Here is a 25,824-nt window from a genome sequence, read left to right on the forward strand (position 1 = left end):
CTTACTTTTTTATTATTATCACTGGGGTGCAATGCGCCACTTCTAATCATCCAGTGAGCCACAGGCTGCCCATCCCTGCTGTACCCATTGTCAGACAAGTGTGAGGTGTTGCACTTCAGTAGGACCAACCAGGGTAGGTCTTACACAGTGAATGGTAGGGCAATGAGCAGTGTGCTAGAACAAAGGGATCTAGGAATACAGGACTGTAATTCATGAAGGTGATGTCACAGATAGAAAGGGTGGTAAAGAAAGCTTTTGACACCTTGCCCTTCATAATTCAAGGTAAGAGTTAGGATAAGACCATAAGACATGGGAGCAGAATTAGACCATTCAGCCCATCGAGTCTACTGCACCATTCCATTATGGCTAACCCTAGATCCTATCAACTCCACACACTTGCCTTCTTGGGAGTGTCGTGTGCAGTTTTGGTCACCTCCCTACAGGAAAAATGCAAATAGGATTGAAAGAGTACAGAGAAAATTTACAAGGATGTTGCTGAGTCTGGAGGATCTGAGTTATAAGGAAAGATTGAATAGGTTAGCACTTCACTCCTGAAGTAGAAGACTGATGGGAGATTTTCCACTGAGGGTGGGTGAGACCTACTAGAAGTCATAGATTAAGGATGAAAGGTGAAATGTTTAAGGAGTTCATGAGAAACTTCTTCACTCAGAGGTGGTGAGGGTGTGGGTTGAGCTGCCGGCACAAGTGGTGGATGTGATTTTGATTTCAAGAGAAGTTTGGATGGGTACACGGATGGGAGGGGAATGGAGGGCTATGATCAGGTGCAAGTTGATGGGACTAGGCAGTTTAAATGGGTCAGCACAGCATGGACTAGATGGGCCAAAGGATTGTTGTCTATGTTCTAGTTTTCCATGACCATGACTTGAAGCAATACCAAAAAGGGTTATCAAGATGTTCTATGGAATGAGGTAGTTTGATATTAAAGTTGAAGGCTGCTCTCCTTGTGCAAAAATGCTATTCTGCAGCCATCTTTGCTTTGACAATGAATTGTTTCCTCAGGTAAGTGAGATCTAAATACTGGCAGGAGAATGAGAGGAGTGAAATCAGGAATTCTCTACTTGAAGCAGTGGCAACAGTTGATGACGTAAATAAATGTTAAGGGGATTGGCTTGTTCTTTTGAAACTTCCCGGCAATTCTCTTGAATACTGGATGTGAAAGTACAGGACAGTCTTTCAAAGAGCAAGCTTTCTGCATTTTAATTTCCTGTCTTTTCTCTGATTTTAGGTCGTACGAGGGAATACTATACAAGAGGGGTGCTTTACTGAAAGCTTGGAAACCACGCTGGTTCGTGCTTGATAAGACAAAACATCAGGTAACCGTGAAGCCATCTCCTCTCTCTCGTTTCACAGTGGGATATTATAGTACCTCAGACATAAGGTTTACATGACCAGTCAGAAAGTACAAACATTTGATAATGTAGTCATCAAAATTTCTAATAGTTTCAAATGATGTCAGCCTTTGAGGTGAGCTTACAGTAGAGTTGCAGTATAATATAAGTGACCCATTTTGGGAAGAAGCAACTCAATCTAAATTATGGTGAGGTTTTAAGTCCAAAAGCAAGAGGCTTGAGAATGAATGCTCACAAATCTTTGAAGCTTACAAGAAAGTTGGTAAGGTTGTTGGCATCGTTTTGAATGCACCATCTTAAAAAGGATGTGAAATCGGAATGCAATGCAGCTATCAGTAGTGGGCATGTTGTATTTTCATGGGTATGGGTCTAAATTGGAGAGCACTTCAAAGAACCATCTGGCACCATGAGCTAATTGGCCTGATTGCTGTGACATTTTATGAAACAAGATGGAAGGTTGTAACTCAGGCCAGGCAAGGCATCAGATCAAACCAAACTTGGGACATGGCACTTATTCTGGAAATCTGTATTGTATCTCGCATTTAAGCCAAGCAGTTGTATTCTACAAGATCAGGTATAGCACACAGAGCCTGTCATCCAATTTGTGCATAAAGGATGATTGTATCATGAAACCAAGAGTTAGACTTAATACTATGCTTGTTGCCTGGGATTATATGCTTTTTTTTTGTTATCTTTCACAGCTGAGATATTACGACAGTAAATCAGACACAGATGTGAAGGGGATTGTGGATCTTGCAGAGGTAGAATCCGTGACTTTGGGAACTGCGGGAATGGGAGCTCCCAAAAGTATTGAGGAGAAAGCTTTTTTCGATGTGAGTCTATCATCAACATTGCTGATTTTATTACATCACAACGATGGGTTACATACTAACAAAAATTATCCTTTTTATTTTATCTGTAGCTGAAGACGACTAAAAGAGTTTACAATTTCTGTGCCCAAGACTGCCAGAGTGCCCAGCAGTGGATTGATAAAATACAGAGCTGCTTGTCAGATGCATGAGTACCTTGCATTGCCCATGGACGGCTGGGTGTAAAGCTTATATCACCTGGATCTCTCTTCATACTGGACAGCAGCTGTTGTATTGAACCAGTGTATTGTGGGAATTGGTAACTTCTGAGCCACCCAATCATGGAATCCAAAAGAATTAATTGAGGACAGTGGTTGGATGTCTTGCTGCCCACATCCTGTATTGGCATACTTGTGCATTTGTTGATGGAAGTCCATTTGAGAGTCAGGAGCTGCTCAGAGAAGGTGGGAAAGACACATTTCACCACTAAAGATGGTACAGATCAGAATAGGAATAAACCAAACACAAAATCCTTTCATTCTTTCTTCCTCAAACTTTTCTCGCATGATATGATTTCTTCTGCTTCTGGTTCTGTTAGTGTTGACGTATTAGGTCATTAGTTTCATAACTTAAATGCCACAGCTAAAAGCTTCTTTCACCAAATTTGTTCAGTTTCCAGAATTTCAGCTATACTCTCTTGGATGAATTACCGGTACCTGTTTTCAGAGAGGATGTAGATTGCTGATCAGTCATTTCACTGTCATTATTATTGACTTTGTTACATACCTGTAATTAGTTTATCTTTGTGTGATGTTGCAATTCTGTCAGGTTAGTGAGAACTGAACAAGTCAAGCAGTTCCTGCATCAGAAACAGGTCAATTCCAAAAGAGGGGAATGTTTAAATCCTCTCGCCTTGAAGTGAATTCTTTTTAGAAAGGATGCACCTTTTTAAAAAAAAATGCAATAAGCAGTTTACAAACACATTTGGGAATAGTTTTTGCTGGGTCTAATTTTCATGGGTTGGTGATATGAGTGAAGTCTCACTCCTGCACAGCTGAGGAATGCTGCAGAAATCTGCAAATAATTTGCCAAGGGGTAAACTGCAGCTGTTTGCAGCTTGTGTGGATGGGACTTAAAAGATACAGTGCACAATGAGCAGTTCTCTGAGGGAGTGTTAATGTTTCTTTAAAATGGCTAGATATCTTCAAACTGCAAGGACAGCAGTAGGACAATGAGAAATAATGTTTGTGTGATTGGTTCTACATTAACTTATGCAAAGGGTAGGGCTTAACAGGTGATATACGCTCAGAATGTTTACAGATACAGCTGTGAAAGGTTGAGTGCAGTGAAGCTGGTTTGACCAACTCCTTTCCCCAGATTGAGTTCTCCCTCGTCTTCCCGATATGCCTGGTGTTCCCTTCCATTGCATCATACTGAGCAGTACTGATTCCATTGAGTATCAACAGGCAAAGGGCAAGTGAAAGTGGGAAGATGAGGGGGCTTCCACTTCTTCAGAGTGGCTGCACAGAAACATCACAGCTGTGAGATTATTTTAACAGTGTTGTAGCTTTTATTCTATTGTTAGTGATGTACAGCTGTACATAGTTTAATCCGTGTTCTATTTATGCAACAGCTTCCTGTAATTATCAGTGTACAGGTTGGATGATAGTTTGTGTATCCACACGTGCATCTTTTCCAGTGTTGTTTCCTCGAAGAAAGCAAAGACATTGAGCCCAGCTGTACATTGATAAATGGCTCAATATTGCGTTTTGCCAACCCACTGCAATAAGGACTTCAAAAGCATGCCTGTTCTGCATCAGGAAGCAACAGTACTATTGGGTTCAGTGTACACAGTGCCGCCTCTTAGTGATCTTCACCACTCTAGACTACAGCAGATAGAGTCTTTGCCATCCAATTGATAGTTCTCAGCAAATCTATCCAAAATAGAAAAAAACAAACTTTTGGATGAATTGAGAAAAACTGATGGGCCCTTGATCCATAGCATTTGGAGTATATTGATTTCTCAGTCTGTCTTCAAATATATTTAAACTGTTTTCCTATTTAGTGTTAATATTGTGATCGCCAAGTTTTGAATACTGATACTAAAATCTATCTCTCAACGCATTCTTTCTCACTCTGTCCAAATTGTGTACTCTAACTGTTGTGAGCAGTTTCTGTACATTTTGCAGCTTTAGGCTTGTGTGATCTCACTGTATTTCACAATGTCTTAAATTCAGTAATTGTTGCTTGTAGTTCTTTGCTGTCAGATCTCAATAGATCTTATCATTGGTACTTGATTCCAGTTAACTTCTAACACTGTTAAAGGTTGTAGTGTCATGATAGACTTCACTAGTCTCCCTGGAATCCTGGGAAGTGCAAACTCTGTTTGTGGTGGCTTTGTTGAAGAAAAATGCTGTCCTTAAAACAGTTGATATTTTTTTTTTCAGCCACTTAGAAATAGAAGTTCCCAAGCCAAATATTCTGCACTAAGTTTAACACCTAATTTTCCCAGTATCACGAAGTGTTGAGTGGTATACTGAAGTTTGAAAGAATGATGTATTAACATCCAAATTAAAGTTTAATTCATTAATAAGTTAGAGAAGGATCTTGGAATGAGTGAAAGTGACCTTTCGTTCATAGTTCATGTGCCTCATTATCATCCCCCTCACGAGGCTGCCTCATTGAGGCGTTATCTTTTTGCAATACTGTTTGATTGTTCTTTGTACTATGCTATGAATAAAAGCAGAATGTGCTGGAAATGTCCACAGCCCTGTCCAGTGAATGGTCCATACATTTGTTTCATTTTTCTAGTAGTTTTAGAACTAGTACATTTCCAGCATTTCCGTTTATTTTCATTTTGACTAGAATTCAGCAGGAATTGAATCTCTTCCTTCAATGTGAGTTATAGAAACTGACCAAAATCAGGGTGGTGTTATTGCCCCTATCAGTTATCCAATTTGCTGCCAATTGGTACAGGGGCTTACTGTTGATTGGGGGTGGGGGGGGGGGAGAAGGGCAGCGCTATGGATTACTAACAAAAGCATGACAGCATAAGTTTCTGTCTGTGGCTTATAGTTTGCCCCAATTTGAAATTTCTTTTAGAAACGTTTGAATATATATTTTGCTCCCCATTTCTTTCAACTCAGCGACACCAGTTTAGCATGTTCTAAATTCACCAGACATGGTTCAGGTGCAGAATAAAGCTTGCGTCAATTTTGTTAAAATTTTCAGCAATTTGCAATACAGGCTAAGCACAGTATAACTTCCTCTATACTGTCCCATCAGACACTGCAAATAGGCCCAGCACTAAATTAGTACTTTTCAGCAGAGCTCCCATTACATCATCTAGCTGAACAAGGCCAGAGCAGACAGCGTAGATGGGAATCTCCCCATTTTCTCATGCCAACAAATACTCCAGTGGGGTAGGCATGAGTTGTGAGCATTTATTTCCATCTGCTGTATAAAAGCTCATTCTTATTCCAACTATCAGCTGTTTGGATCTTTCTGGGTTATTGGGAATGCATTTTATTTTTGCTGTGGGCTATGCCTAGCTGATTTTAGGGCAAAGAAACACGATTGAAATCCATACATGAGACTGAGAAGACTCTGGGCATTATTTAATTCCTAGGTGTCTGCGAAGTGCATTGGTAGTTAGCCTACTCCATTTCCACAGCTTTTGCTGCATTCTACATCACCCCATGTAAGTGATTTGTGAACCTTGATAAGTCTAGAGGATGGAAAAGAACTCAATCCCCTTTTAACTCTCTCTAAAGGAGCATCAGCACTCCTTAGGGCTCCCATAGTAGAAAGTTTGCTACTTTGGAGGTGGCCTGTGGTGGCCTCACAATCATGTGATCCTCAGATTCTATAGTCTTTTGATTTTGCTGGAACAATAAGAAATACAGACAGCAAGTGGTCTTTGGCAGAAATAAGTAAATTGTCTAGTTGGTGTCCCACTTACAAGATTGCAGTGCCGAGTATGATTTCAGGATAGATGAAGTAGCATCTTATCTAGAACTTCATGTGAACATTTTGGCAGATTGAGCCATTAATTTTTGGATTTCTAAAATCCTCTGTTCAGGCTATGTTTAGTTTAAGAAGTGATGTTTTTCTCTCCCTTCCCAAATTTAAAATAATTCTACTCTTGACCTAAACTTGTAACTTTGAAAATACTTTTATTTGAAATATGAAGATAATTTGTACATATTCTCAATTTACATTTCCTGTATAAAGATGGGCAAGTCCATATTGTAAAATACATTAACCATGTAGAGTTTGGGATTTCTATTAGTCTGTACATTGTGGTCTCCATACTGAGTCCTGTATTGTGCTTAGAAAAAGGGAAAAACAAATTTAATAAAATATATATATTAAAATATTAGGTTTGGATCTTTTCTCAAACAAAAGCATGTGTGAGTGTGTGTGTACAGAAGGTTGCTGTAGTTCAGTTGGTAAAAATATACATTATTCTGCCCATCTTAGCAACTTGTGTATCATCTTGTGACCTAAATCTATCAATAACAATGATTTGAGTCATCTACGAACTTAATTACATCTCATTTGTATAATCAAACAACCCTTCAACATATTCAGCCTATTACCAAGCAAATTTTGGACCATCCCGCATTAGATCTTGTCAAAGGCCTCAGTGACCAAGTCCCATCATGTTTGGCTACTGTATTTAATCATATCTATTGTTCCCTCACTTACCTAACATGGTAGAAACTCCCCAGGGCACTCAAACACTTCCTGGGATTTGATCTTCAATCAATGAGTTTTATTAACCTGTCCAATTCTTAAAGTTTTGATCCAGCTTAGGTTGAAAATATGGAGATTTTGCACCATCTGAATGAGTTACTGCAATTCCTTTTATCTCGTAGATCTTGCCAAACAAACCCATGTTTTAATATTTTAGTACAATTTCCTTTTCAGCATCAGTCTATGCTGGTTCTTGGGTTAATCCCACTTTCCTGTAACCTCATCCTCATTTTAAACATTCTATTTCATCCCAAGGTTTGCTTTTCAATGCCACTGCACCCATAGGAAGCATCCATATGTTAACACAATGCTGTTAATATTTATATTCCATCTTAGTTTGCATCAATGCACCAAGACAACAGTTGACCCACCCTGGTTTAATGGTGTTGGTGTTGAATTGCATGCCATCTTTTCAATATAAGAAGCTACACCCAGTCTGTGTGCTATGTAACCAGACTTGACTGTTGTCACAAAATTGGGTCACTCATGCCTGAGGTGCCAAAAGTAGTGGATTAGCAATTTTTCATAACTTATTTAAGGAGATCTACTAAATTCAATGAAATTCAAAAGCAACAAAGCTTTTTCTCAACAAAATAAATAATCTTAGAGTAAAAGATGCTTGCTTATGAAATAAAACACACCCAAATTTGATGATGACAGGAATAGGAGGCATTGTAAATGGAAGCATCAAGTACAAATTTAATAGCAAACTAACAAATGCCACTCAATGTAAACAAAATTTATCCCAAAAAGTATGACTTAACAAATATCCCATTCTAAAGTCTAGGTAGTGGATGACTAAAGATATTTTATAGATCAACATGCATGTTATAAATGTACAAAAAATAAGCTAATAAAATGCTGCCCTTTATTTCTAAATGACTACAAAGCAAGGCATTATAGTTACAGAATACCAACAAAACTGGTTTGATCATTGTGGGAATACCAGGAGCAATTTTGGACAATTTGCAATTTTACCAGAATGACTCTGGGACTTGATTTTTAAATATGCTGGATTACAAAGAAAGATTGTACAATGACCATAATTTAGAATTAAGAAAGTGACAATGTGATATTTAAAGTTGACAGTAAAGACCATTTCCATTGCTCTAAGTCTAAGGATCATATACTTAAGAATTAAAGCCAGGGCTTACAGGAGTGATTGAAATGCAATAAAAGGAAACAGCACATCTTGTAAATCTAAGATTATTGAAAATTCCAAAAATACTTGAAATCAGTGTGTCTCAATGGAAATAGAGAATCTCTCAGGTCTACAATTGCTCATTAGAACCCTCAAATGTTGTTAGGTTAACAGTATTGCATTCAAAGAGAAGAATGAAGTTTTGATCATTTCTGCACACATGTTAAAGGATAATGGAGACATGATCTCACAAATGGCACAAGAGTCTTGGGATACTATAATTCATTCATGCTGGCTCCTGCTCACCAAAAAGATCCTGAATCCATAGCCCAGGGGGAGGGGAAAAAAGCTTTGTTCTAAACAATCTAGTTTACACTGCATTTTCTAGGCCAAATATTTAAGTAAATGGTTTGTCATTTACCCCTCCCCCCCACCAAAAGGTTTGCCCAACTACAAAACCCAATATTCACCATGACCGCATTTTGTTCCACACCTCATTTCCCAGAACTGGTAGGATACTCCTACCACTCCCAAACATCGAGGAAGCTATTTTCCAGAGCATCAAATTCCAACCCTTGCCCACCATGTCAGATGGACACATTGGCATCCACTGGTCCCATTTTTAAACACAAAAGATGAAGCTGAAAGCACAATTCATGCACAAAATATTAGGGAATGTTTCTGAAAAGGCCTTTATTAAGATTAAGTCAGTTTCAGGAAAGGTACTCTGCCTCAGCAATTTCAGAATGGTTTGTCTCAGCTCACTGATTTACTGTTTAGATTAATGCCAGTTATCAGGATCACAGTTTCCACAGGGAACGCAAAAAAAATTTGCAGATGTGTTTACAGCAGCTAAAGCTCTAAGTGTTTACATAACCAAAAAGAACATTACATTAACACAAGGGAAATTTTAAAGGGCTTCCCATAATTTTTTACATAAGCACAAATACATACCATGGCAGAATGAGGTAAATGCCCATGCATACAATTTAAGATTTGGCTGTATCTTTAAACCACATATATACACACAAAGAGGCACAATTATTAACCAAGTTTGCCCTATACTACAGTGGAAAGTATGATTTACTCACAAGCCATTAAAACAGCAAACCAGTGCCCTTTGTAACCTGATGGTTTATTCTTAAGTTGGTGAAAAATGCACAGCCATCAAGTAAAATATACAAATTGTTGTAGTTTTAAGTGATGTACCTCCATTCATAAAGTATTTCCTAGCAAGATTTAGGTTGGCCCACAACTCTCACTGGTCACCTGATGTTACACTGAAGAAAATGCCAACATTATCATCCCATTTTAGAGGAATATGCTGGGAGGGGAGACATGACCATCCATCAAAATAAAGGGCAACTTGACACAAAGATAAAAGGCTCTTTCACACAGGGCAAGGATCAGTGAATGAAAAGAAAGTTGGTTTATCCAGTCAACACCTGATTGCTGCAGTTAAGCTAAGATTGCTCACGAATCTGTTTATCTTATAACTGGTACTCTTCACAAAATGAAGATTTAAAAACTCAGTCTACAAGCTACAGTTTAGCTGGTGACTGAACAAGGCTTCATGTGTCCACTTTGTCTAAATCTGAAACAATACAGCCATGCTCATTTACGGCACCTGCAGCCAAAAAGCAAACAAATGCAAAACCTCTTCTTTTGCTGGAATCCGCTTATTAAAAACATTGATTGTGGAACTCTGAAGGGGGGGGGGGGGGGGGTCATTATTGTGCATCAAGCAACCATTTAAAATACTCTATGGTCCAAAATCAGATTTAACAAGCTCTGTGGGATACTGTTGATGTGGCTCATCCAGTTACTTGGGTATGTATTTAGAACTGCAGTGGGAAACTATTGCAGTTGAAAGCAGGTTGCAAAGTTCTCTTAATCACAAAAAAAGTTCTAATTTGCAACTAAGAGGCAACTTATGCTGTTATTCCTCAAACTGGTCCTGCAAGGAATATCCATGCATTGTTTGAATGAAAGGATAATCCCTGTCCAACCTTGGATAAATTAAAAAACATGCATTATAAAGAGCTGGCAAACAGAAGGAGATGAAATGAAAATAAGGGTATACAGAATGGAAGAAAGGGAAAATAAGCTGTTTAAAGTCTTTGAGTTCAAGTCCTAGCAGTTGTCACACCAATGCAGGCGAGAACATGGATGTTATTCTTCTCCTACAGTTTGGAGAGCTCTGTGGACAACCAGTCCAGTCCTTCATATAGGCCATTACCCTGGGTAGCACATGTAGCCTGTATGTGCCACTGTGAAGACAAAGAGAGAGAAATTAAAACCACATTACAAGAATTCTTTCCAAAGAAAAAAGTCATCATACACACACAATTCATCCATCACCTCACATAACCTTTGTTGTAATCCACAGCAATATGGAAACCAGAAATTCTATGAAGGTGGTGAATAATGATGAAACAGATTAACAGGAATAATTGAAGTTAACAAAAAGTTGTTGATACAAGTTTTCAGGAAATTCCCAAGTCTGAATCTTCAATACAAGATCAGACCAAAATCTATGCATTATCTTAAGTGCAGGGTTATGTGAAAGACAAGAGGTCAATTTACCCATTAACACTGCAACAAAATAGAGAAAATCTATATTTTTAAGCTGCCTGATTTAGAATAATTTAAAACATGCAACACCATAAATGATAAGAGTCATACGACACAGAAACAACTCAGAATTAGAATCAGGTTCACCATAACTGACATGTCATGAAATTTATCGTTTTGTTGCAGCAATAGTGTAAGACCTAAAAAATTCAAGTCACAGTCAATAAAAAAAAAATATAGTACTGAAGTGGAATGGTGAGGTAGTGGACCTGAAATCTGATGAGGGAGTAAAGAAGTTCTTGAAACGTTGAGTGTAGTTCTTCATGGTCCTGTAGCTGGTCCCCGTTGGCAGTGACGAGAAGATGCATGTTCTGAATGGTGAGTGTAATGATGGATGCCCCCTTTTTAATGGAACTGCCTTTTGAGGTTGTCCTTGATGGAACTGGCTGAGTCTACAATCCTCTGCAGCCTCTTCCAACCCTGTGCATTGGAACTTCTATGCCAGACGGTGATGCAACCAGTCAGAATGATCTCCATTGTATATCTGTAAAACTTTGCTAGAGCCTTTGGTGGCATACAAAATCTCCTCCTAGCCCGAATGAAGCTGAGCAACTAGCCTGCCTTACTTGTGATTGCATCAATGTTCTGTGCAGAGGACAGATCTTCTGTTACATAGACGCCCAGGAACTTGAAGCTGCTCGCCCTTTCTACCACTGCCACCTCAATGAGTGCATGTTCTCCTGATTTCTGCTTTTTAAAGTTCACAATCAATTCATTAGTCTTGCTGAAGCCAACTGTAAGGTTGCTGTTGCAACACCACTCAGCCAGCCAATCAATCTCACTCCTTGCCACCTGATAACTGTGGTATCATCAGCCAGTTTATTGATGGTGCTTGAGCTATGCCTAGCCACACATTCATGACTGTAGAACAGTAGGTTAAGTGCACATTCTTGAGAAGACCCCATGCTGATTATCAATGAAGAGATGTTATCACCAATCCACACTGTCAGAAATCTTCCAATGAGGAATCAAGGATCCAGTTACAGAGGGAAGTGGAGCCCAGGTTTTTCAGCTTGTTGATTAGTAGTGAGGGCATGATGGTATTGATCACCAAGCTGTAAATGTTAAACAGCAGCCTGACATATATATTGCTGTTGTCTAGAGTGGAGAGCCAGATTATACCCACTAGACCTGTTGTGGCAATAGATAAATTTCAGCAGGTCCAGGTCCTTGCTCAAGCAAGAGCTTTGGCCATGACCAAACCTTCAAAGCACATCATATCACGGTAGATAAGAGAGCTACTAGGCATTAGTTCTTGAGGTAGCTCACCAAGTTGCCAGACCAAGCTAGACCCATTTCCCTGTGTTTGGCCTTCTAAACCTTTCCAATTAACAAGTTTTAAAAGACATTTGGAAAAAATGAGTGAATGTACCTTCAAAAGCTTTCTCTGACAGCTCTTTCCTTATACATATTACACCGTGCAACAAAAAAAAATGTTCCCCCTCGAGTTTTTATTAAGCTGTCTCTCAAGAGGGAACCTGTTTCCTCTTGATTCCCCAGCGCTGTGAAAAAGACGATGTATTCACCCTATCTACATCCCTCATGATTTTCTACACCCCTGTAACTTCACCAGTCTTCCAAGATCGAAGGAAAAGCAGCTGTGGCTTGTCCACCCTTTCCCCACAAATCAGTCCATCAAGTCCTAGTAAAGTCCTTGCCAATCCTATCTGCAATCTTTCCAGTTTACTAGCATCTTTAATGTAGCAGGGTGAACAAAATTGAATACAATTATCCAAGTGCAGCCTCTGCATTGTCTTGTACAACCACACCATGATCTCCTAACTTCTATATCCAATGCCCCGACTTAACAGCCAGCATGCCAAAAACCTTCTTTGCCACACTTATTGTGATGACACTTTCAGGGAACCACGTCACAGTCACAGAACACTATGGCATACAAACAGTCCATCAGGCAATCTAGTGCACGCCAGGCTGGTCTTCCGCCTAGCCCATCTACCTACAGCCAGACATACTGCTTTCATCTGTGTACCGATCCAAACTCTCTAAAATGTTACAAATAACCTCACATCTACCATTTCCACACTCACACCACCCTGGAGATTTATCCACTCGAATTAATGTAAAGACAGTAAGCTCCTCCTGTTCTGCAATCCAGATATAGTCAATGACCTCACTACTCTTCTGCTTCAGTTCCCAAATAATGAGATGCAAAAAAATTAATTTAAGATCTCCTCCATCTCTTTCAGCTCCATGCATAGATGACTATGTTGATCTTCAAAAGGGCCAATTTTGACCCTTGCTATCCTTTTGCTCTTAATATACATCTAAAAAACCCTTGGGATTCTGTTCACCTTGTCTGCCAAAGCAACTTAATATTCTCTTTTAGCCCTTCTGATTTCCTTCTGTAACTGTTCTCTCTTGCATTTCTTACACAAAAGTGCCTCATTTGATCTTAAACCACCTGATATATGCCTCCCCCTCTTTTTTTATATATCCTCAATATTCTTCTATAACAGAGGTTCCCGAAACCGGTTAGCCTGTCTTTTATTCCAATAGGACCATACAGATTCTGAACCCTCAATATTTCACTTTTGAAGGCCTCCCACTTACCATTTATTTACCAGAAAATAACCCATCTTAATCCAGTGCACCTGAACTCCACGGCCTTTCTGTGCTGCAACACCGACCTTGACTTGACTTCCCAAAAGTGCAACTCCTCGACACGTCTGGTAAAATGGTACATGTAGACGCAGAGGCCTCTCAGGGGCCAGCCAAAGATGCTTTTTCTTTGTAAAGTATGTTTTTTTTTAAATCGCAAGACTCTACTGGACTCCAATAACTACAGGTGAGCTGCTCATTGTTCAGAGTAACCGGCTAGGGTGTTTTAGGAGCCAGCCAGCAGTTCAGAGGAGGGGAGGCTGGCCACTGGGCTGCAGGAGCAGAGCAGGGCCGCTGGAGGAGCTGGATTGGGCTCGGAGGAGCTCTCCCCAGTCCAGACCATGCTGCTGCCTGCTACTCGAAGGTACCGAAGATGGGGTGCGAAGGCAGCATGCAGCAAACCATGAGTCACTTTCTTGGAAATTTCTTTTATGATTACAAGGACCTGTTGAACATTGATTGCCGCAGGTCTGTTTTCTTTGTTTGGTGCTGAGGCAACAGGCGAGGCAGCAGTGATGCCTCTGTTGTAGCAAGGACTGGGCTTCAAGCCTCAGGTATGCCTGCTGCTGTAGTCCAGGTGAGGAGACAATGGAGACAGTATACTGTGGTGTCCGTACTCAGATAGGGGTGGCCTCACCCGGTGCTGCCTTCCACAGTGCTGGATCAGTGGAATTACAGGCTGGACCGCCAGGAACCATCAATTTGTAGGAATTGTCACTCAGGGTCTTCAACTAAAAACGTGTTTCTTGCATGACTGTTCTCCCCCCACCCTCACTGTGAATGCGCGTGTATGTTTTTGCATCTTGGCTCCAACGGAACGCTGTATGGTTTGAATGATAATTAAACTGGATTTGACTTTTACCTGAATTAAACTACATTCACTATTCCTCAGCCTACTTATCCAGCTGATCAGATCTGTCCAGTAATTTTTGATGATCTTCATGGACAGTATCTAATTTACTATCATTCAAAAACTTACCATGTCTTGTACATTCTCATCTAAATCACTGGTAACGGCGGGAGGAGATAGAGCAGCGCGCCGCGCGTGCACAGCCCTCCAGTGAAAAACGGTATCACATCCGTTTAAATAGGGGCCATGGACAATTCTGATTTGATGGAGATGGACGTGAAAGCACAGAGGAACATCTGGAGAGATTTCTGAAACGCTCGTTCGCTGCTGTTGTTACTGCGCGGTCGGGAATCTTCCAGAGGGAAGGCCTCAAAATCCCCGGCTTTGCCTGCTGTTGGTAACTGAGATTGAGGTCGAACCGTTCAGACAGAGATGGCACTCAGTACTCGGTGTCGGAGAGCTGATTCGGAGGCTCAAAGTTTTCGGATGACTCAGAGACGGACTGTGGTCGGCAAGGCAGGGAGAGTTTTTCTTCCTTCTCCCGTCTGCGTGAGATGTGGGACATTTGAGAGACTTTTGGACTTCTCCATCAAGTTATGGTGTTGCTGCACTGTTGTAACTATATGTTATAATTATGTGGTTTTGTCAGTTTTTTCAGTCTTGGTTTGTCCTGTGTTTTGTGATATCACACCGGAGGAAATGTTGTATCATTTCTTAATGCATGCATTACTAAATGACAATAAAAGCAGACTGCGTGTCTTCATAATCTAATAGATGACAAGCAACAATGGCTCCAACGCCAAGCCCTGAGGCACATCACTACTTATAGGCCTCAGCTTGAGAAATAAAAAATTCCACCTTCACCCTCTGGTTCCTACATCAAGCCAAATCTGTAACCAATCAGATGGCTCTGCCTGGACTCATCCAATCTAACCTTCCAGAGCAGCCTGCCATGTGGAACCTATCAAAGACTTTACTAAGTCCATATCAACCATTGTAACCACCTGCCCTCATCAACTTCCTTGGTCACATAATCTAAAAATCAAGTTCATAAGCCATGATGAACACATGCAGAAGAGGCCAACTAACCCTAATCAAATCCTGTCTTTCCAAATGCTTGTATATTTTATCTTTCAGAATTCTCCCCAGTAACGTGCTTATCACAGAGGCCAGTCTCACCGTGCCATTACTGTGCTCAACCAGATTTGCTTAGTGCTATTATAGAGGGTTTAAACCAGGTGGGTGGAGAAAGCTGTTGGGAACCTGCCGAGGGTTCCATCAGGGAAATATAGACCAGTAAGCCTAATATCTACTTGTGATTCCACTTTTCATCAGTTGCTTCACAGAGACCAGCAGTAGCTCCCAATAGGACTTTCTTTATATGCAAGCCTCTATACATGTCAGAAAGTTCAGATTAAGCACCTTGGGATCTTTGTTCTCTTTGGAGATGGCAAGAAGTATACGATTAATGATAGTAAGAAAGCTCAGATCTGTCTCCTTTCAAAGCTCATACAACAGCAGTTCCAAGAGGCGGTCACCAAAAAGATATATTCCTTTTACACCTTTGAACATCTCCAGCACATTACAAAGTAAATGTTATGTGCATATGTTTAAATTTATAGAAGGACTGATTCAGCACTTCTACAAATTGAGACATGTTCACATATATAACCATATAACAATTACAGCACGGAAACAGGCCATCTCGGCCCTTCTAGTCCATGCCAAACTCTTACTCTCACCTAGTCCCACTGACCTGCAGTCAGCCCATAACCCTCCATTCCTCTCCTGTCCATAATCTATACAATTTAACCCTAAATGACAACATCGAACCTGCCTCAATCACTTCTGCTGGAAGCTTGTTCCACACAGCTACCACTCTGAATAAAGTAGTCCCCCTCATGTTACCCCTAAACTTTTGCCCTTTAACTCTCAACTCATGTCCTCTTGTTTGAATCTCCCCCACTCTCAATGGAAAAAGCCTATCCATGTCAACTCTATCTACCCCCCTCATAATTTTAAATACCTCTATCAAGTCCCCCCTCAACCTTCTATGCTCCAAAGGATAAAGACCCAACTTGTTCAACCTTTCTCTGTAACTTCAGAGATGAAACCCAGGTAACATTCTAGTAAATCTCCTCTGTACTCTTTCAATTTTATTGACACCTTTTCTATAATTCTGTGACCAGAACTGTACACAATACTCCAAATTTGGCCTTACCAATGCTTTACACAATTTCAACATTACATCCCAACTCCTATACTCAATGCTCTGATTTATAAAGGCCAGCATACCAAAAGCTTTCTTCACCACCCTATCCACATGAGATTCCATCTTCAGGGAACTATGCACCATTATTCCTAGATCCCTCTGCTCTACTGCATTCTTCAATGCCCTACCATTTACCATGTATGTCCTATTTTGATTAGTCCGACCAAAATGTAGCACCTCACATTTATCAGCATTAAACTCCATCTGCCATCTTTCAGCCCACTCTTCTAAGTGGTCTAAATCTCTCTGCAAACTTTGAAAACCTACTTCATTATCCACAACTCCACCCATCTTAATATCATCTGCATACTTACTAATCCAATTTACCACGCCATCATTAATATATATGACAAACAACACTGGACCCAGTACAAATCCCCGAGGCATAGCAGGATGCCACAAATACCAGAGATAAATGTTCAGATAATCAATTTTATAATCAGGGATCCCCACCAACCAGGGTCATACACTTTCCCCAAACCTATCAGGATCCTGAAGACGAACAACACTTTCTGTGCTTTTTGAACTAACCTGAAAAATCGTAGTGCTACTTCACACTATGTGTATTTTCCTCTCTCAACTTGTACTAGTTTTATGCATTTACAGTAAATGTTAAAGCTAACTTGTGCCTGTTTTTCTAATGTACTGTGCTGATATTACAAAAAGCTATTTTCCATGCTGTTCACACCCTATGTATGCTAAAGACAATAACCATGCTCACATATAGAAGCAGCACACGAAGCCAATACATTGAAACTCAGGTGCAAGTACCATCAATGAACATTGTCTACTTTTAACCATCAAGGTGCATCAGCTACAGGTACACTCCTCGCTACGAATATTCAGGTCAATTTGAGAGTTGTGCTTAAAGCTCACTACCTTTTTGCTGTAATACATTTACAAAGTAAATGAACACTAATTCTGTGTAGGCACACTCTGTGAAAATAAAGACTTACAGTTCTCTGGCTCATGTGTTGTAATCCCAGCTTTTCAGAAAGCTCTCCTACACCCATGGCATTTGGCAGATCCTGCTTGTTTGCAAATACCAGCAACACTGCTTCCCTCAGCTCGTCCTCTTGCAGCTGGGAACAAAGGGGAAAGAAAATGCAGCACAAGCTCAGTAATTATACATTAAAATTAAACAAAGGCTGAGAACAAACAAACTTCTTTGACACATAAACCATTGGAGAAACACAGCAGGTCAAGCAGCATCGATGGACAGTCAACATTTCAGGCTGAGACCTTTAATCAGGACTGGAAGGAAGGGGTAAACCAGATTAACAAGTTGAGGAAGGGGAAGAAGTACAAGCCAGCAGGTGATAGGCAGGGTGGGTGGAGGAGGGGTGATAATGTCAGAAGCTGGGAGGTGATAGTGAAAAAGGTAAAGGCCTGAAGGAGAAGGAATCTGATAGGAGAGTGTACGATGCCCAAAAGGGAAGGAGGGACACCAGGGGGGATGACAGGCTGGTGAGAAGGGAAGCCAGAATGGTATATAGAAAAAGAGAAGGGGTAGAAACTACCAGAAGTTAGGGAGATCGACGTTCATGCTGTCAGGTTGGATGCTACCCTGACAGAATAAGAGGTGTTGCTCCTCCAACTCGAGAGTGGTCTAATCAGGACAGTACAGGCCTGTGGACCAACATGGCAGAATGGGAATGTGAAGAATTAAATTGGGGGCATCTGGAAATCCTGCCTGTTGTGGATGGAACAAAGATGCTCGACACAGCCGTCCCACAATCTACATCAGGTGTCAAGGGGGGAGAGGAGGCCTCACCGGGAGAACTGAATACAGTGGATGATCCTGACAGGCTTACAGGTGCCTCACCTGGAAGGAATGTTTGAGGCCCTGAATGGTAGTGAGGGAGGTGGTGTAGCAGCAGGTGTAGTACTTGTTCCCCTTACAAGGATAAGTGCCAGGAGGAAGATCAGAGATCAGTGGGGGGAGGACCAAGGGAGTCACATAGGAAGCGATCCCCATGGAAAGCAAAGCGGAGGGGTGGGGGGGGGGGTGCTTGGTGGTGGGATCCCGCTGGTGATGGCAGAAGTTACGGAGAATTACGTTTTGGACACGGAGGCTGGTGGAGTGGTAGGTGAGGGGTGAGGACAAGAGGAACCCTATCTCTGTGGGGTGGAGGGAGGATGGGGTGAGGGCAGACGTGTGCAAAATGGAAGAGATGCGGTTGAGGTCAGCGTTGATGGTGGAGAAAGGGAAGCTCCCTGCTTTGGAGGAGGAGGACATCCCTTTTGTTCTGGAATGAAAAGCCTCATCCTGAGAGCAGATGCAGCAGAGACAGAGGAATTGAGAAAAGGAGATAACATTTTTACAAGTAACAGGGTGGGAAGTTATAGTCTAGGTAACAGAGTCAGTGGGTTTATAATCAACATCAGGGAGCAAACTATCTCCAGAGATAGTGACGGAGAGATCAAGAAAGGGGAGTGAAGTATTGGAAATGGACCAGGTAAATTTGAGGGCAGAGTTGGAGGCAAAGTTGATGAAGTCGACAAGTTCTATACAGGTGCAGGAAACAGCACCAATGCAGTCATCGATGTACCGTAGGAAGAGTTGGGGAGCGATACTGGTGTCTGCTTGGAACATAGACTGTTCCACATAGCCAACAAACAGGCAGGCATAGCTGGGACCCACACCAGTGCCCATAGCTATACCTTTTGTTTGAAGGAAGTGGGAGGAGCCGAAGGAGAAATTATTAGGTGCGAGGACAGTTCCACTACACCGAGGAGTGGTAGTGGAGGGAACTGGTTGGGTTTAGTGTCCAGAAAGTAATGGACAGCTTTGAGGCCTTCCTGGTGGGGGATGGAGGTATAAAGGAACTGGACATCCATAGTGAAACTATTTCAAGGAACTTGAAATTTTTGGAAAAAAATCAAGTGTGTGTGAAGTGTCACAGATGTAGGTAGGAGGGGGAAGGGGAAGAATAAAACTGAGTCGAGTTATGCAGATACAAGTTCAGTGGGGCAGGAGCAAGCAGAAACAATGGGTCTACCTGGACAGGTAGGTCTGTGGATCTTGGATAGGAGGTAGAAACAGGAGGTGCAGGGTGAGGGAACTTTGAGGTTAGTGGCAGTGATTCAAAACTGGCTTAACGTTAGGAGATGCGAGTTATGGTAGAGGGTTCTTTTTGTGATCTGTGACAGCTGATGTTCCACAGAGGTCAATACTGGAACCTTGCTGTTTGTAATATAATAATGGTTTGGATGAAGATGTAAGAGGTGTCATTATTAGGGTCACTGATGATACAAAGAACAGTGCAGTTGTTGATAGTTTGGAGGGTTGCTTAGACTGAACGGTGACATCAATATGTCGGTAAAATGGCCTGAAAAATGGCTGATGGGGCTTCATCAAGATACATGAGATGTGATGCATTTTGGGAGTACTAATGAGGCTAGGGCAGACACCATGAATTGTAGGGCCCAACGGTGTATTGAGAAACAGAGGCACCTTGGTGTAAAAGTTCTTTAAAGTAACAACACAGGTAGATAACATGGTTAGGAAGGCATATGTGATACTGGCCTTCATTATTTGAGGTAATGAATACAAGAGTAGTGAGGTTATGCTCCTATCTTATACAACAACCAGCTGGAGCGTTATATGCAGTTCTGATCAGCTCACCACAGAGAAGATGTTAAATTGCTGGAGGGTGCAGAGGAAATTCACCCCAATGCCATCTGGCTTGGAACATTTCAGTTAGAAGGAAAGAGTCTGGAGAAATTAGGTCTGTTTACCATGGAACAGAAATAGTTAAAAAGGATATCAGTAAGGTATACAAGATACTGAAAGGGGTACAGATAGGGTAAACTATTGGAAGATAGTCTCAGGGACTGTACATTTGGATAGACAAGGCCCCTTTAGTGATAGTCAACATGGCTTTGTGGATGGTAAGTTGCCTCTAACCAATCTTATTGAGTTTTGAGGAGGTTACCAGGAAGGAAGGAAGGACAGGGGACGTTCTCTACACGGAATTTAGCAAGGCCCCACATGGGAGGATGGTCAAGCAGGTTCAGTTGCTTGGCATTCAGAATGAGCAACTGGATTCAACACTGGCTTCGCAGGAGAAGCCACAGTGGTAGTAGATGGTTGTCTGTCTGAATGAAGGCCTGTGACTAACATGTGCCACAGGGACCAGTGCTGGGTCCCCTGTTATTTATCATTGTATCAATGATTTGGATAATATCGTGATAAACTGGATCACACAAAGATTAGGACTATAGTGGACAGCAAGGAAGGCTATCAAAGCTCGCAGCAGAATCCGGACCAGATGGGAAAAAGTGGGCTTCAAATAAAAGGCAGATGGAAAAAAACCAGAGCAGAACATACAAGTGAATGGTAGGGTACTGAAGAGCGCAGTAGAACAAAGGGATCTGGGAATACAGATCTATAATTCCTTGCAAGTGGCATCACAGGTAGATAGGATCATAAAGAGAACTATTGGCACATTAGCCTTCATAAATCAGAGTACTGAGTACGGGAGTTGGGATGGTATGTTGAAGCCGATGAGGCCTAATATGGAGTATCGTGTGCAATTCTGGTCATCTACCTGCAGAAAAGACACCAAAAGATTGAAAAAAAAGTCAAAACACTACACCACAAAAACAGGCCCTTCGGGCCATCTAGTATATGCTAAACCATCTACCTGCTTCCACTGACCTGCACCTGGACCATAGCCCTCCATGCAATGGACCTCTCCAAATTCCTCTTAAATGTTTAAATCGAGCGCCCATCCACCACTTCCACCGGCAGTTTGCTCCGCACTCTCAGCACCCTCTGTGTGAAGAAGTTTCTCCTCATGTTCCCTTTAAACATTTCACTTTTCATCCCTTAACCCAGGACCTCCAGTTGCAGTCTCACCCAACCTCATTGAAAAAAGCCTACTTGAATTTACCCTATCTATACCCCTCAACTTTGTATAATTATCAACTCTCCCTTCAATCATCTACACTCTAGGGTGTAAAGTCCTAACCTACACAACCTTTCCCAATAACAAGTCCTCAAGTCCCAGCAACATCCTTGTAAATTTTCCCTGCATTCTTTCAGTCTTATTTACATCTTTCCTGAAGGAAGGTGAGCAAACCTGCACACAATACTCCAAATTAGGCCTTACCAACATTGTGTACAATTTCACCATAACGTCCCATGTCCTGTACTCAAAGCCTATGTGCCAATTGCTTCTTTACAACCCTATCTAACTGTAATGCCATTATCAAGGCATTATGATTAAGTATTCCCAGATTCCTCTGTTCTACTGCACTCCTCAGTGCCTTACTGCTCATCATCCGAGACCTACCCTCTTTGGTCCTCCCAAGGTGCAATGCCTCACACACTTCTGCATTAAATTCCATCTATTATTGTTCAGGGCATTTTTGCAACTGGTCCGGATCCACAGCAATAGTCTTCCTCCCTGTCCACACCACCACAAATCTTGGTGTCATCTGCAAATCTGCTGATGCAGTTCACCACATTGTCATCTATATCATCAACCTGGATGGTAAACAACAGACACAGCACCAATTCCTCTGGCATACCACTAATCACAGCCCTCCAGTCAGAGGCAATTATCTACAACTATTCTCTGGCTTCATCTGCAAATCCAATGTTTAATTCAATTTACTATCTCATCATGAATGGCAAATGACCGAACCTTCTTGATCAACCTCCCAAGTGGGATCTTGTCAAAGACCTTGCTAAATCCATGTAGACAATAGCTACTGCCTTGCCTGCATCAACTTTCCTGGTAACCTCCTCAAAAAAAAGTTTAAGATTAGACAGACAAGACTTACCACACGCAAAGCCATGTTGACTATCCCCAACCAGTCGCTGTCTATCCAAATACTTATACATCTGGTCCCTTAAAATACCTTTCAATAACTTTCCCACAGAAGATTATTAGAGAAAATTTACAAGGATATTGCTGAGACTTGAGAACCTGAGTTATAGGGAAAGGTTGAATAGGCTCAGACATTTTTCACTGGAGCACATGAGAATAAGGAGATTTGATAAGAGATGAACAAAATTACGAGGGCTAGACATAGTAAATGCAAGCATTCCACGGAGGTTGGGTGAGACTAGATCCAGAGGCCACAGGTTAAGGGCGAAATAAATAAGGGGAACCCGAGTAGGAATTTCTTCACTCAAGAGGGTGGAACAAGTGTAGAATGAAATGCCAGTGGATGTGGGTTCCTCTGCAACATTTAAGTGAAGTTTGGTTAAGTACGTGGATGGGGGGGGGAGGGGCTATGGTCCACGTGTGGTCAATGGGAATAGGGAGAATAACAGCTCAGCAGATTAGATGGGCCAAAAGACCTGCTTCTGTGCAGCAATGTAACATAACTCTAAAAGAGGAGATGTCAGGGGTAAGTGTTTTTTTTTTAAAAACGCAGAGTGCTGAGTGCGTGGAATGAGCTGCCAGCGGTGGTGGTGGAGGCAGAAACGATAGGGTCTTTTAAGAGACTGCTGGATGGGTACATGGAGCTTAGAAAAATAGAAGGCTATGGGTAAAGCTAGGTAGTTCTAAGGTAAGGACATGTTTGGCACAGCTTTGTGGGCCGAAGGGCCTGTATTGTACTGTAGGTTTTCTATGTTTCTAGGTTTCTAAGAGGTGGATAAATGACAGATTTAGCAACAGAGGCCGAAGCCTTGAAAGGGATCCGAGAAGGCTACCATTTTCATCTAGAGTGGAGAATGCATGAAATGCACAGCTTAACTGTTGGAATTAGTCACTGACAGCTTTTAAGAACTGTCTAAATGAATTCTTCAATCGTCCAGGCCTCAGCTGTATGACTGTATAATGGAGAGGCTGGGAATGCTACAATGAAGCACGTGAAACATCAAATGATACAGCATTTAACTGGCTATGGCATTACATCCACAGAAAATGAAAAGCAAAGCTTCCGAAATCTCAATTATTAAAATGCTGGACTGACAGGTTCCCCTCTTTCTCAGTTTCGATGAATAGTCTCAGGACCCGAAACATTTACTAGATTCAGGATCAGGTTTATTATCACCAGCATGTGTCGTGAAATTTGTTAACTTAACAGCAGCAGTTCAATGCAAAACATAATATGGAAGAAAAATAATAAATAAATTGCAGTATATGTATATTGAATAAATTAAAATCATGCAGAAACAGAAATATTAAAAAACTACTGTTCTGTTCTGCAGATGTTTTCTGACCTGCTCTCCCCTCCGAGTACTTTTGCTTTTATTAGTGATTAGGGTGTGATATCCTGTTATCCCAGAGTTTGATTTCTTACATAGACTAATGAACAAACTCAAGAATGGATGATCAGCGTGATAACTTTTCCAACTATGAACACATTCCATACAAAGTAAAGCTCAATCTGCAACCAACCCATCTGCGTACAAGAATTAATATGTAGGAAAACTAGCAGCTTCCCACCATACCCTGCCCCTTTTGTTCATGCACTTAACAATACCCGCTCTAGACAAGAATCAACTAATTCAATGAAGACTAACAGTTTCTTTTTTTTTCCCGGCAACAATTTCTTCAGTTTGATTTTCAAAAGCTCTTTTGCTACAAAGATTAATAGCAAGCAACAGCCTTGAAACTCAAGGTAAAATGCCTCACTGATATATCAAATGTCCAATCTAACATATCTTAATCAATTCGTTTTTCCAGAATTACTGGTTCATGACATAAACCAGTCTCTCATTTTGGAAAACGCCTGCAGCTTGCAGATCTCACTTTTTTTTTTAAAAGAGAGTTTTCTTGATCATTCAATTGATAAAGGTATTTGGAAAACTAGATTGTTTTGCAGTATGCTTGAATTACTTATATGTATGTCCTTAATTTCAGAACCTTTTAACAAGTGATTTTTTCCCCCCCCAAAAAAGTTTCCTAATCTTTAAATAGAGAAATCTATGCCATGTGCAGTAAAAGGGAGCTCCTTGACATTAAAGGTGTCATATAAAATGGTTAGACTAGGCACCAAGATGATAAGCTTTTTCAAATATCTTTGGAAGTTCAAGGTCAAAATATGCATGTACTCATTTAGTTAAAAAGTTTACTCTATAGGTAGGTTAAGGCAAAGGCACCCAATCAAAAAACATTTCATTTTGCAAAGCCTAAAGCATAGGGATATACTACACAACTCCACAACAAAATTCTTTAAAAAAAAACTTGCAATTTCACACTCACCATTTTATGTAGTTCTTCAAATGATTCCTGGACTCTTTCTCGGTCATTGCTGTCCACAACAAAAATCAGGCCCTGAAACAACAAGATGATTAGCCCATTAAGTGACAGAAAAAAAATGCTTTAATTGTGCATCCTATTAGTTATAACTATCATAGAAAAAAAAATGAGGAAAGATCAATTCAGATGAAAATAGGGCAAATACAACTGAGACTTCTTCCAGGATACACCATTCAAAAACTTTCTTCACACCACCCTTGCAATTGAATACACCTTAAAGATAAGTAACAGAATTCATTTCAAGGGAAAACTAAAAAGGATATAGAAACATTAAACACTGCAAAAATTTAAATTAAAAATCATATTTTTGTGCTGCTGGCAAAGATTTACTCCAAACTTCTAGGCTTTGGAATCCAAACTCTGGGATTCAATTGAAAACTCACTGCAATCTAAATTAGTAACAAAAAGAAATGGCCACCTTCATTAATGGTTTAAATTCATATACTTTTTCTACAGTAGCAATTTAAATATTCAAGGTTTATGTGTTCCACTTTCTTCTAAGATCCCCTCTGCTGTTACTTTTGAGGATCAAAGTTTGACTTTCTGCTGTTCTACCCAATTCATAGCTCAGCAGCAGAATCACCAGTTAACTAGTTTGACCAGAATCTCATGACTTAACTTGCTGTCATGGTCAGTTCTGCAGCCCTTTGGTCCAACTAGTCCATGCCAACTACATTGCTCAGAGAGCTAGTCCCACCCGCCTTAGTTTGGCCCATAGCCTTCTAAACCTCTCCTATCCATGTAATTATTTAATTACTTTTAAACAGCACTGATGGCCTGTTTCAACCAGCTCAATCTCTCCCGTATAATCTCAAAGTTGTGTGCCTCTGTCTGAGCACGTCTCCCTGGGATAATAAGAAAAACTATGATCTTATATACCTCCTTCCATCTCCTACATTCCAGGGAATGAAGTCCTAGTCGATGCAACCCCCTCTTTGTAAGCTAGGTCCAAGTTCAGGCAACATCCTGGTTGAACTTCACTGCATTCTTTCCAGTTTAATAACATGCAAGTATGAAGTTTGAGGAACAGAAGGATCTAGTTATGGGGTGACATGAATTAAGATGGGAGGAGGGTTTATGTAGCATTTACCACGACCAGAGAAATTAATGCCAGAGAGCTCACGGACAAATGTTGCGACTTAA

General features: G+C 40.9%; 2 protein-coding genes across 3 annotated transcripts in view; one reads left to right on the forward strand and one right to left on the reverse strand.

Moving 5' to 3' along the window:
* sbf1 (SET binding factor 1) overlaps positions 1–6,537 on the forward strand; it is a 197,680-nt gene extending 191,143 nt beyond the window's left edge. For both annotated transcript variants that reach the window (XM_072241664.1, XM_072241665.1), the window contains 3 exons: positions 1,247–1,334; positions 2,072–2,203; positions 2,293–6,537. In XM_072241664.1, the coding sequence (XP_072097765.1) occupies positions 1,247–1,334; positions 2,072–2,203; positions 2,293–2,391 (319 nt within the window). In that variant the 3' untranslated portion in view covers positions 2,392–6,537. The remainder of the gene's footprint in view (positions 1–1,246; positions 1,335–2,071; positions 2,204–2,292) is intronic.
* A 2,217-nt stretch (positions 6,538–8,754) lies between these two features.
* LOC140186906 (ADP-ribosylation factor 4) overlaps positions 8,755–25,824 on the reverse strand; it is a 28,662-nt gene continuing 11,592 nt past the window's right edge. Inside the window, exons 4-6 of the mRNA XM_072241667.1 lie at positions 24,625–24,696; positions 17,410–17,535; positions 8,755–10,348 (exon numbers count right to left, since the gene is read on the reverse strand). Of these exons, the coding sequence (XP_072097768.1) occupies positions 10,262–10,348; positions 17,410–17,535; positions 24,625–24,696 (285 nt within the window). The 3' untranslated portion in view covers positions 8,755–10,261. The remainder of the gene's footprint in view (positions 10,349–17,409; positions 17,536–24,624; positions 24,697–25,824) is intronic.

This window comes from Mobula birostris, chromosome 23 (genome assembly GCF_030028105.1).
Source record: "Mobula birostris isolate sMobBir1 chromosome 23, sMobBir1.hap1, whole genome shotgun sequence".
Classification (NCBI taxonomy): Eukaryota; Metazoa; Chordata; class Chondrichthyes; order Myliobatiformes; family Myliobatidae; genus Mobula; species Mobula birostris.